Source organism: Diaporthe citri, assembly GCF_014595645.1.
Source record: "Diaporthe citri strain NFHF-8-4 chromosome Unknown scaffold_8, whole genome shotgun sequence".
Taxonomy (NCBI): Eukaryota; Fungi; Ascomycota; class Sordariomycetes; order Diaporthales; family Diaporthaceae; genus Diaporthe; species Diaporthe citri.
The window spans coordinates 2,322,946-2,335,753 of record NW_025064853.1 but is presented as its reverse complement, the minus strand read 5'-3'; the positions used below and the strand labels follow the sequence as shown (position 1 = coordinate 2,335,753).

Genomic DNA, 12,808 nt, shown 5'->3' with positions numbered 1-12,808 from the left:
AGTATTATAAGGTACCTAATCTGAAGGTGTGGTTGTAGGTAAAAAGGGGGTTTTGGAAAGTCAGCGTTATCGCGCACCATGACTTACCTAAGCCGGGCGCAACGCCCCTCTCCCCTGCTGTTATTCTCCTGGAGCTCGACGCGTCGCGTATTTGGAGCTTTCTTCCACAGTTTGGGCGCAAAAGCACACCTCGCCTCTCTCTTTCTTCCCAACCCCATCGCCGTGAGTACTGTTCCTCTCTTTCTTCATTACCATCATCAAAAAATTCCTAAAATAACTGACAACCTGTCTTGAAGCAATTGACTGCGAACGCGCTCCCTCCCGCATTTTCCACCAAACTCGACTCTTCCCCTTTTCCGTCCTTACTTCCACTTCCACACCCACCAACCGTCAACCTCGACACCAGCACGTCCACCATGGCGCCAACAAAGACCGCAGCCAAGGGTCGCGCGCGTGCATCCAGGACCAGCGACGCCGGCGCTGCAGCCGCTGTCGAGTCTCCTCCCCCGGCAGCCGCCGCCGACACCCCCAGGCGTCGCGGTCGCCCAGCCAAGTCCGAGTCTGGTGTCTCCAAGGCAAAGGTCAAGAAGGCCTACGTCCCCACCGGACGGCCCCGTGGTCGCCCTGCCAACCCCAATACTGTGCCCAAGGCTCCCTACGTCCCTACCGGACGGCCCCGCGGCCGACCTCCCGGAACGGGCAAGAAGGCCAAGGCCGCTGCGAAGAAGGCCGGCGGCGCCGCTGCTGCTGCTGCCAAGAAGGGGACCACCGTTGCCCGCGGCGGACCTAAGGGTCGCAAGTCGGACGCGGCCAAGGCCAAGGAGGACGAGGAGCTCGGCGAGGATGTCGACATGGAGGGTGACTCCGCCGAGGAGCAGGCTGGCGACGACGAGCAACTTTCCGACGAGGACGGCGGTGAGTGAAGCGGAAGATGGCAAGTCTTGGATACGAACCCCTCACCCCATTTCCTATCAACTATCTGAAACCGCAGGAGTAATGGTCTAACATAGTGTCACTGCAGATGACGGGCGCGGAACACCAGATCGCGGGTCTGGACCTCTTGGTGAGGTATAGCTTTTATCCACATCTCATTTTTGTTTGGCCGTCTTCTCAACGCGATTGCATAGGACACGACGAGCAACCGCGGGTTTTTCACAATGGTCGGTCGAAAACTCGGGCTCCAGTGATCATTGACGACGGGCGATCAGCTGGTTTGCATGGGCTCATCTCCTATTCGACTAGTAATGAATTCTTTGGACGGGGTCTCTTTCTCACTTGACGATGTTGGAACTCAGCTTGACCGTGCTCGATGAAGGGCACCAAAATGCGGAGGGTTTGGCCTTGGTCTATGCGATTGCTTGTTTTTCTATAAGGGCGGCTGTACAACGAATAGGGAAGGGGTATCATTTTCAATCAATGCCTTGCCATCACGTCCTCATACCAGTATCGAACGCCTTCCTCGTGAAACAGAACGCCAACACGTGACCGAACTCGGCCAAACGTGGAGACAGTGACAATCACTCCCTCTTCCACGCGTCAAACTCCTCGCTGAGGTGCTTCTTGAGCTCCTTGAGCTTGTTGCCAAAGCCGCGCCCGCACCGCCAGCACACCATGGGCTTCTCATGCCAACCAGCCTGATTCCGCCGCGGATCGTCCATTGCCAGCGGGAAGTCGTCCAGCGGCACGAAGAAGTCGGTCGTGAACGAGTTGTAGTGTTTCCTAACCTTAAGCCTAGCCGAGTACATATCGCGGCTGAGGACGTGCACATGCATATGGTTCATGCTCGGCCGTGCGTGTACGCCGACCTTGATCTCGGACATCCAGTCCCTGCCCTGCGGGAGCACCACCCTGCCCTCCGCGTCCCTCTCGGGGTCGACCTCGCCGTCCAGGACGGCACGCCGGGGAGCTTCGGCCGCGCTGTGCTCGCCAACCAGCCGCTGGAGCTCCCTGGCGACGAGGTCCTTGAGCTTTTCCGCCTCCACGCGTACCGAGGCGAGGAACTCTGCGTCCTCGAAGGCGTCGAAGGGGTGGATCAGGGTCTTGTCTGGGGATCGCGGGAGGAGGAGGCAGTGCACCGTCGCTTTGGGATACATGTCGTGGATGGCTACGAAGCGCGGGGTTGCGAAGATGATGCTGCCGACGGGTAAGGATTCGGCTTTTGCGATGTAAAGGCCTAGGCCGTCTCGGCCGGCGAAGGAATTGGTGTTCATTCTTGAGTTGGCAGAGACGGTCTTGATCTCTGGCTTTGGCTTTGGAGCCATGAGTTCGGAGACTTGAGGGTGGATTCGGTGGTTAGTTAGCTGGTCCCAGACAAATCTGGGAGTACTAGCATACAAGCATTGCGAATCTTGCCAGATTTGCTGGGCTTGTCTGATTGCAGCTCTGCGCCGTGTATCTCATCCTGAGTGATGGCATCCTCGGGATCCGCCAGAGGGGCCTCGTCACCGACCGGTGGTCTTTTCTTGTTGGGAGCATCAGGAGAGTCCGACGGGTGCCTCTTCGGCCGAAAGCTCGAAGATTCAGACCCCATCGCGAATCTCGCCTTCCTGTATGTCGCAGGAGGGCATACGAAAGTCCACTTCCAACGGCTGGAAGTGATCAAATTCTTCTCTTGGTTCGAGTGGCTTTGAGGGACGGAAGAGTGTCTTTGAGCTTCACATGCCCCGCGTTTCCAGACCTCCCCGCGCCGCGTCATGGAGCCGTCAGGTAGCCCGCACGCGTCAAGCTCGGAAGCTCACAAGCCACCATTAACACTAGCATCACACTAAGCTGGTGACCTTGGCTCACAGACATGCCTTTGTGGCATACTACACCTGCTAGGGTACCTTAAGATGTAAATGTTTCCAGAGAGCAGCGAAAACGTGTCTTGGATATCCAGGAGTTCTGACCGAGCAGCGCTAATGGTTGACACGAGACCCTGCTGCAGATTGAGTGGTCATGTCACGTTGGTCCCTTCGTGGTCGTTTTCTCTTCATCGGGTTCCGCTTCAGGTCGAGCCTGGACAGGCTGGTTTGCCCCGGCAGCTTGGGCGGCGGCAGCCGTCTCAGTGGCACCGGCTGGCGGCGAGCCGGCCGTTGAAGGCCGGTGGGTCTGTTCGTGAAGACATTGCCCGCCTAATGATTTTAAAGGCCTGAGAAGCCTCGCAAAGGACGTCTATATACTTACTGTAAGTGACAACTGTCTGTGAGGGAGATGTTTGGATAACCAACAAAAAAGGGTTCAGTTCAGTTCATGCATCAGCAGTTTTCAGCGCAACAGGTGCTCTAATCTCCTCAGGGTCAGAGCTCCTGGATTAGTAGGGGATACTGTAGGGACACTGTGCCTGTGTAGCTACGCACTTCAGCCCTACGGGCCTCCGCTCCCTCCTAAATCAATTGGCAGGAAAACGCCCCCAAATCGCCTCCCGCTAGTGACTCGGGTCTGATAAACCCGGATCCCCCAAACACCAGGAATCGCTCACTTTTATGGCGGCAGCCTCAACGACCCATGGAACCACGCAACGTCATCTCTGCGTGACTGCCTCTCCGCAACTATGGTGAAAAAAGGCAAGGAGAAGGGCGGTGCTGCTGCTTCTGGGACGGCTTCAAAAACCGCAGCGACCAAGGCCCCAGCGACGAAGACACCAGCGAAGAAGGAGTCAGCAAAGAAGGCGGCGCCGCCCGAAGATGACTTGCTCATCTTCACTACCGATAAGAAGAAGAAAGGGGGCCCGTCTGCTGCCGAGGAGGGGCCCCCTGAGCCGCCGAAGCCGACAGCAAAGCAGATAATAGGTGGCCAGTCGTGGACCGGGAAGCTTCCGGTGAACCTTCTCTCGGAGCACTGCCAGAAGATGAAATGGGAAAGACCCGACTATCATCAGGTAAGATTCATTCCGGTGCCACATGAGAGGCCCTCAGACATAAAAACTGGGAACTCAGAAGAGGACATCCCAAGGGAGTTGCCCAACATGGGAAGCTATGCTATGCCAGGCTACTACTAGATGTCATTCTTGAGACATTATCCCATGAGGGTCCTACAGGAGACCATCCCACTATCCTATGTGAGGTTATCCTGTATGGGGCTTCCCTATATAAGGTCACAACATATGAGGTTACCTATGTGTGTGCGGCTGTCCCGCTGGAGGTTATCCCACCAGCAACTGCCAGCGTTGGGTGTTCGTGTGAAGCAGACTTACGCTCTCACCGTTTGCCCTGAATAAAGAACTGTGCTGATGAAACTTTTACAGCGGAACAATGCGGACGGCTTCTCTTCCATGGTCACTCTCAGTGCCAAGAACCCCAAAACCAAGGAGACTGTGAGACTTGAGCCTTTCAAGCTGCCTCCAAGCCATGTGCATCTGGCGTACAAGCCTACGGCCCTGGAGGCGAAACACTTTGCCGCCACATACGCGCTGTACAGGGTGTGCAGCATGAAGAACATGAGCATGGTCCTCCCGCCCGACTACAAGTCGTTGTGGAAGGAGTTCGAGACCTTGAAGAAACAGGATGTCAAGGACGGCAAAGGTTGGATGTACGAGGCCGACCCCTTCAAAGCACTGGAGGAGAGGCAAGCCGCAAAGATGGCTGCTGAAAAGAAGAGAAAGGAGCAGCAGGCCATCAAGGAGAAGGCCGCTCAGATGCCAGGCGCTTCGGGCCTGGTGCTCAGGGGCAACGCCGCAGCGTCCGGTGGCGGCGGCCACAACCCGATGAAAGGCTGGACCACGGTGCCCAAGATGGAGATGGGCAACAAGACAAGGCAGCACTTGGAAAGCCTCCTCAGGCGCGACACGGTCTGGAACCCACATGCTGTCGTCATGAGCCAGAACCAAAAGGCGTCTATCATCAAAGAATTCAAAGAGTTGGGGTTCCGGCCCAGTCACATCGAGGAAGCGATCGAGGAATGCAAGGACCGCGAGGAGGCACTCGAATGGTTATTGATCCATGTTCCTGAGGATGACCTGCCGAAATGGGCCCTGCCTGAAAAGTATGGTGCGGGTATAACTGTTGGGGCCACCGACCTGCGAAGGGAGGGTGCTGCGACTCGTCTGGCACAATCCGGCTACTCCATCGAACTTTGTCGCAAGGTCTACGACGACACTGGAGACGAGGGCAAAGCGGCTGAGGCACTCCAGAAGATACTGCTGAGCAGTGGTTCGGATGTCGATGAAAACACCATAGCCGACGACGCTTTGTCTACCGAGGACCGTGACCAGCAATGGGAAGATGAGCTGGCAACTCTGGATTCGCTTTACGGGGAACAGTATTCCCGCCTGGGGACAGAGGTCTGCCAGGTGCGGCTAGAGTCTGTCATAAATGGCGCAAAGAAAGACGTCGAGGCCTCCATTCAACTACGCAAATCGCCGCATTACCCGTCTCAGCTCATCATTTCAGTGGTTGCAGACCTCCCATCATACATCAAGCTAAGTATCATCAAGAAGACGCTGGCGTACATGGCCGAGTCTCTTGAAGGTGAGGAGACGAAAATGTTCTACGTCATCAGCTGGATGCAGGAAAACATGAACGACATCATTGAGAGGCCGGGTGCCCTTCGCGACATTGCAGCTGTGTCTTCCACAGCCTCAGAGGAGAAGACAGTTTCAGTGCGGAAGCGGGCCAAGAAAATATCACGACATCCCAACCCTATATCATGGATCCCTGAGAGCAGTGCCATTCAAAGGTGGATAGAGAGGCAAAAGCTTCCCTCTTTCCAGAAGATGTTGGCGCAACGCCGGAAATTGCCAGCCTGGGAAGTCCGGGAGGATATTGTTGACACAGTTGAGGCCAACCAGATCACCATTATCTCGGGTGAGACTGGCTCGGGGAAGTCGACACAATCTGTGCAATTCATACTCGATGATCTCTATGACCGTGGGTACGCCAAGTGCGCAAATATCATCGTCACACAACCTCGCCGAATCTCCGCCCTTGGTCTGGCGGATCGAGTGAGTGAGGAACGCTGCATGACTGTTGGTCAAGAAGTCGGCTACTCCATTCGTGGTGAAAACAAGACCAGCAGGGATACGAAGATCACCTTCGTCACGACCGGCGTGCTTCTTCGACGCCTACAGACGTCTGGCGGCCATATCAACGACGTAGTGGCTTCCCTTGCAGACGTCAGCCACGTTGTGATAGACGAGGTTCACGAGCGATCTCTCGACACGGACTTCTTGCTGAGCATCGTGCGTGACGTTCTTAGGAAACACAAGGACCTCAAGTTGATCCTGATGAGCGCAACCTTGGACTCTGCAACATTCGGGGATTATTTCAAGGCCGATGGACTCCAAGTCGGATTCGTGGAAATCGCTGGCAGGACGTTTCCTGTCCAGGACTTCTATCTGGATGATATTATACATCAAACTGGGTTCACGGGACAACATGATTACCACGACAGCAAAGACCGCACTCTGGACGATGAGCAGCGAGTTTCCAAGGTGATCCAGAGCCTCGGTATGCGAATCAACTACAACCTCCTTGTCGAGACTGCCAAATGCATCGACGCAGAACTGTCCCAGACGCAGAAATCAGGTGGCATACTCATCTTCTTGCCCGGTGTTGCAGAGATCAATCAGATATGCAGGCTGTTCAGCTCCGTCACATCCCTCTATGTTCTTCCTTTACACGCCTCTCTCGAAACAAAGGAACAGAGACGTGTATTTGCGACTCCACCTTCGGGCAAGAGGAAGGTAGTCGTGGCCACTAACGTCGCTGAGACATCTATCACAATCGACGATATTGTTGCCGTCATCGACAGCGGGCGAGTGAAGGAGACGAGCTACGACCCGCAAAACAATATGCGTAGGCTTGGAGAGACGTGGGCGTCTCGAGCTGCTTGTAAGCAGCGTCGAGGACGTGCTGGCCGTGTCCAGGCCGGGAAATGCTACAAGCTCTATACCCGGAATCTGGAAGAACAGACCATGCTCGAGAGGCCTGACCCGGAGATACGGCGAGTACCTCTGGAGCAACTGTGCCTTTCTGTACGGGCGATGGGGAACAAAGATGTCGCTGGTTTCTTGGGCCGGACTCCCACACCTCCCGAGGCGATGGCTGTTGAAGGTGCGGTCAAGATGCTTCGCCGAATGGGGGCTCTCGACGGAGACGAGCTCACGGCCCTCGGTCAGCAGCTCGCCATGATTCCTGCAGACTTGCGCTGTGGTAAACTCATGGTATACGGCGCGATCTTCGGCTGCCTGGACGACTGCGTTACTATCGCCGCGATCCTGAGCACAAAGAGCCCGTTCCTGTCGCCTCCGGATAAGCGAGAGTTGGCGAAGCAAGCGAAGATGAGGTTCGCCCAAGGAGACGGTGACCTCTTGACCGACCTGAGGGCTTTCCAGGAGTGGGACGAGATGATGCAGGACCGGATGCCGCAGCGTCAGGTCCGGGGCTTCTGTGATGACAATTTCTTGTCATACAACACCATGTCAGATATCGCGTCAACGAGGACGCAGTACTACTCCTCTCTCGCTGAGGTGGGCATTGTCAACTCGGCAGACGTCTACTCTGGGAGATACAGAACCCAGTCGCCCTCCATGCCACTTCTTCGAGCGTTGACAGCTTCGGCCTTCAGCCCGCAAATTGCGAGAATCCAGTTTCCTGACAAGAAATACATGGCCTCGGTTTCCGGAGCCGTTGAGCTCGACCCCGAGGCCAAGACGATCAAGTACTTCAACCAGGAGAATGGCCGGGTGTTTGTGCACCCCAGTAGCACACTGTTTGACAGCCAAGGATTTTCGGGCAACGCAGCATTTGTATCATACTTCACACTGATGGCGACGTCCAAGATATTTGTCAGGGACTTGACTCGTAAGTACCCCGACCTCGCAGCCACGCCCCCAAGTCTATTATTGCCCTTCTCTCCTGCCACTACTCTAATCCTTACTGACCGGCTCAGCTTTCAACGCGTACACGCTCTTGATGTTCTCCGGGGCTATAGAGCTAGACACCCTAGGCCGAGGCCTTGTTGTAGATGGATGGCTACGCTTGAGGGGCTGGGCTCGTATCGGAGTTCTCATCTCGAGGCTTAGGGGCATGGTCGACAACATTATCGCGAGGAAGGTGGAGAATCCCTCTATAGACCTCCGGGATAATGACGTTATCAGAGCGGTCACAAAGTTGATAGAGCTAGACGGATTAGACGCGTGATGATTCACGCTCATCAGGTACATTTCACCGCGTCTCCAAGGCATTTTACTCTGGCAGCAATATGCGCTGCTCGACGCCCTGCTCCAGGCCCTGTGTTATCCGCTCGCAAAACCCCCTTCTCTGGTACAAAGCGCCTCCAAATCACCGCCCATGCAGGTAGGTCCCGTACTGCTAATCGATTTCTAGAGTCTGCCCATCCATAGAGCTTTAATAATGGGCCCTGTGGACGTGTTCCACACACTGCCAAAGATTAGCAACATGAGGTGGGACCACAGCCAAGTCCTTGAGTCATTAGGTAAGTAGATACACGGTACTCCAATGCCAGAGTTGGATGTTAGTGACGGGCGTGACCGGGCGTCCGACCGTTGTGACCGAAACGGTACCCCCGCACGTGATCGGTGCCACGGCACGGCAAAACGGCGCTAGAGCTGGAGCCTCAGGCAGCCAAGGTAGGAGCCCCCTTCCCCTGCAGTGCACGTCCCATCGCGCCCTGCTCAATCGGAGGGACGCGGTGCATCACTTGTTTATCACCACTTTTCCCATTCCCTCCCCCGCCCTCGACGCGCCCATCACCCATCCAGACAATTGGCCTCCGATCCTTTCGATGCCAGTCGTCCGGCTGCCCCTCATGGATACTTCAGAAAACACCGCGACGCCGTCGCCGGCTCCGGATTCCCGCCGCCGGTCTGGCCGTCAGACGCGAGTTCCCGAGAAGTTCCAGCCCGAGATCACGATCGCGCCAAAACGCAAGAGGGGCGAGCAGGATGAGGAGGACGATGTCGAAAACCACGACCCAGAAGGAGACGAGGGAGATGAGGAATCTAGCGAAGATGATGCCGACGACTCTCCTGCGGAAGAAGAGCGCGCTAAGCCCAAGAAGAAGAGGACCGCGTCGCAACAGTCGCGAGCCAAGAAACCAGCCGCAAAGAAGCCAAAGATCAACGGCGCAGGTCCTGCCGCAGGTTCACTGTCCTTGGGGCTCCCTAGTAGGCCGAAAGCGAAGAAGAGTGTGCGCGTCATAACGGGCGACAGGCGCGACGGTGATGGAGTATATGGTGAGCAGTGGCGTAACTCGGAGCGCGCATGACCCCTATTGACGCAATGCAGCGGACATATTCGGATCCGGCGATTCATCGGACGATGTAGCGAGTCGGTGGTACCAGAAATACAAAACGGACAACGAGGCAGCCGTGACAGACCTCGTCAACTGTGTACTCCTTGCTGCGGGATGCGACGAACAGGTGACGGAAGACGACATCCGGGACCCCGACAATATTCAAAACCGCCTATCAGAGCTGCAGGATCTGTACCAAGAGGTGCGTCTAGCATGTGTTGCTACTTGAATCATGCTGACCAGTGGTAGAAACAAATCACCGACTACCCATTAGCAAAGCCAAAGGAGAGCAGGAGCTTCCGAGACTTGCTGGTCAACTTCTTCGAGTCTTTGATCAATGTGCTACACGAGACAGATGTACTTTACACTGATGAACCGCTCATGGAGAACATTGCGCGCTGGTTGTACACCATGTCCTCGTCGACTCTGCGCCCATTTCGACACACAGCCACAACAATTGCTTTGGCCATGGAGCTGGCCATGGCAAGCGTTGCAAAGAAGCTCGACGACAGGATAACGAAGACCGCGCAACAAGTTGACACTGAAAAGAGCCGGAAAGGCAAGAACAGGAACAAGGAGATGCTTGCCAACCTGCAAAGGTCTCTCAACGAGGCAAACAACAATCGCGAGATGTGCGGCAAGTATATGCTAGACAATTTCGAAGTCGTGTTTGTCCACAGGTATCGCGATATCGATGCGCGCATCCGGACAGAGTGCGTCGAAGCTCTTGGCTCATGGATCTGGATTCTGCCAACAGTCTTCATGGAGCCCGAGTATTTGAGATACCTCGGGTGGCTGCTGTCGGACATCGTACCGTCTGCACGCCAGGAGGTGCTCAAGCAGCTTTCGAGAGTGTTCAAGCGTGATGCCTCAAAGCTTGGCCATTTCATCGAGAGATTTCGACCTCGTCTGATGGAGATGGCAACACAAGACTTGGATGTCAGCGTGCGGGTTGCAGCCATCGGTGTGATCGAAACCCTCGGAGAGGCAGGCATGCTTGAGCCCGACGAGATCGATGCAGTCGGCAAGCTCATTTTTGATTCAGAGCTGCGAATCCGGAAAGCAATTGTCAAGTTCTTCTCCGACGCAGTCCAAGCTGCTGTTGAACAGAAGGTTGAAGCGATTGGCGGCGAAGAGGCTGTCGAGGAGATGTTTCCCGAAGGCGAAGATGTTGATGACACTGCACCACGGGCCGAGTGGCTCGAAGTCAAGGCCCTGGCGGAGACGCTGGCTGTCTATGAGTCACAGCTGGAGGACGCAGACGAAGAAGATCGACGTGGACTCGACATATCTGCGGATATGATCAACGCAACTGCCCCTGACACGCGGATGTCGCTAGCATCTCAAGTGCTGTACGAGAAGATGGAGACGGTCAAGAGCTGGGAGCTGCTGGCTGGCTTCTTACTGCACGATCATTCGACGAGCACAAAATCGAGGTCCAAGTCAAAGGCGAGCTCGACTGAAGCAACGATGCGACAACACATCGCCCCCACGGCACAAGAAGAGGCAATCCTGCTCGAGGTTCTAGTCGCGGCTGTCAAACAAAATCTGCTGCACATACACGACGCCGAAAAAGGGAAGAGGAAACCGACGAGGGGCGACGTGGCAGAGTCTGCCGAAGAAGTTGCTTTACATCTGGCCCATGTGATTCCAAAACTCCTGAACAAGTTTGGCGCCGATCCGAAGACGGCTACAACGGTCCTGCGTCTGCAGCACCTCCTTGACCTCGACGTGTTCCAACAGCTTCGACAGGATTCATCGACATTTGAACACCTTCTGGCTGGAATTTGCACGCAGTTCACGAGACATGCGGACAAAGATGTTGTCTCAGAGGCTACACTCGCTCTACTCCATACTCGAAAGTGTGAAGAATACGAAGAGACTGTGGACCTCAAAATCTCGGCACTCTGGGAGAATGTTATCGACTCCTTGCGTGTCTTTGACAAATCCCATGACCTCGCAAAACGAGGCGGGTTGAGCGGACCAATTCTTCTAGGTCTCTCTACGACGCTAATGAAGATTAGCAACCTGGCCAGAGTCAAGGATTGCATCGATGTTCTGGAGGCCGAAGGCACTGCTGATGGTTCGAAGGCACCAGCTATCGAGATTTTGACCAGATCGGTTCACCGTGGTCGCTTCCAACAGGCTGACGAGGACCTTGACGACTTGGAAGACGAGGCTACTTCGTATGCGATCAAGTGCTGCCACTTCTACTTTATGTGGAAGGTCTTATCACTTACGAGCGCCATCGAAATGCAGACTGATGTGTCGAACGAGGCAATAAGTCGCCTCGCCAATCTCAGGAAAACGTACCAAGCGAACCTGATTCATACGCTGTCTTCCAGAGCCATCAACGACGACCTGCGTCTATTTGCCACCGGCAGCCTGTGCGATCTGCACATTACGTTCAGCTCCATCCGCCGCACACTCGAGCGGTGGTCGGCCGTCGGTGCGGCGAAGAAGTATGCTGGGCTCTTGCCCCTCGTCCAAGAGATACAACCAGGGCTCATCCCTGAGCTCATTAATGTTTTTGACGGCGCTGAGCGCGCATATGCCAAGAAGACCAAGAGGCATCTCAACGAGCCCGCCGAAGATGAGGATCCACTCGACGATGACCAACTCTCCGATGCCGCAGACGAAGAGGACACATCAGCAGAAGAGAAACGAGCCTCGGAGCTCCGAGCAGAGAAGGCCTTGTGTGAGCTTACGGCCAAGTACGTCGTTGCCATCCTGTCGAAGATGGTGGATCAGAACGGGCCTCATGCGGGTAAGCTCAGGAAGCGACTCCTGCGCAACTCGGTGAAGCTCGGCAACAACTTCAAAGAGACGGTTGCCTTCTTGGACGAGAAGAAGATGAGAGACATCGAGGAGGCGAAGAAGAGGAAGGCCGCCTCGAGGGCGAAGAGCAAGCAGCCGGTAGCAGCGAAGCAGCCCGAGAAGCCGGCCCTCAGCGCCGAGATAGTGGTCGCGGACGATGACGAGGACGACTCAGAGGGCGAGCAGCCGGAGGAGCCAGAAGAAGGCACAGAGGAGGACTTGCGGAGACGAGAGCTGCTTGAAGACCCCATCGAGGACCACGATAGTGAGGTCGACGAGCAACCTGCCGCTGATCATGGGGCTGATGAGGAGTCGATCTTGGGAGACTGAAGACAGAAAAAAACAAAAACAGAGTCTCTTCTGAGCCTAGCGTTTTGGAGAGCTGGCGGGCGCATGGACGAATGGATTGACGGATCGACGGACCGACCGACTTTCTGACTGGTATGGATAGTGGCAACAACTTTGCATGATTCTTTGGCAGCCTGGTCTGGTCTTTTGTATTTGTAATGAATCTCTTGTGGGAGGCTGGCGAGGGTTTAGAAGCTCTTGGCACAAAGGAAAAAGCGGAGACGGGCAAGCTCGAGGGGAAGGGCGGCAGTTTTGCTTGCGATGAATGATGGTAAATACTTTTCCTTCTCTACAATGGTCATGAATGCCCCCTGTTACATACCCTTTGAATCAACGCTATTTTTCGGAGAGCTGGCCGAGCATGCACACGGGGGCGGATAATCAAGTCTTTATACATCCAATCTGAAGG

At 55.3% G+C, this 12,808-nt stretch overlaps 4 protein-coding genes across 4 annotated transcripts; 3 read left to right on the top strand and 1 right to left on the bottom strand.

Annotated features, from left to right (window-relative positions):
• Window positions 1–416: 416 nt before the first annotated feature.
• On the top strand, window positions 417–923 carry INS49_015004 (uncharacterized protein; the record flags this gene model as incomplete). Its single annotated transcript, XM_043175691.1, has 1 exon — window positions 417–923. The coding sequence occupies one exon, from the start codon at window positions 417–419 to the stop codon at window positions 921–923; it is 507 nt and encodes a 168-aa protein (XP_043020648.1).
• Window positions 924–1,517: 594 nt separating this feature from the next.
• INS49_015003 (uncharacterized protein) lies at window positions 1,518–2,530 on the bottom strand (the record flags this gene model as incomplete). The annotated part of the gene is made up of 2 exons (XM_043175690.1): window positions 1,518–2,272; window positions 2,335–2,530. 2 exons carry the CDS (start codon window positions 2,528–2,530, stop codon window positions 1,518–1,520), a joined length of 951 nt encoding a protein of 316 aa, XP_043020647.1.
• A 1,002-nt stretch (window positions 2,531–3,532) lies between these two features.
• Window positions 3,533–8,120, top strand: INS49_015002 (uncharacterized protein; the record flags this gene model as incomplete). The annotated part of the gene is made up of 3 exons (XM_043175689.1): window positions 3,533–3,859; window positions 4,226–7,781; window positions 7,870–8,120. 3 exons carry the CDS (start codon window positions 3,533–3,535, stop codon window positions 8,118–8,120), a joined length of 4,134 nt encoding a protein of 1,377 aa, XP_043020646.1.
• Window positions 8,121–8,724: 604 nt separating this feature from the next.
• INS49_015001 (uncharacterized protein) lies at window positions 8,725–12,381 on the top strand (the record flags this gene model as incomplete). The annotated part of the gene is made up of 3 exons (XM_043175688.1): window positions 8,725–9,175; window positions 9,228–9,436; window positions 9,484–12,381. The coding sequence occupies 3 exons, from the start codon at window positions 8,725–8,727 to the stop codon at window positions 12,379–12,381; spliced, it is 3,558 nt and encodes a 1,185-aa protein (XP_043020645.1).
• Between the last annotated feature and the right edge of the window lie 427 nt (window positions 12,382–12,808).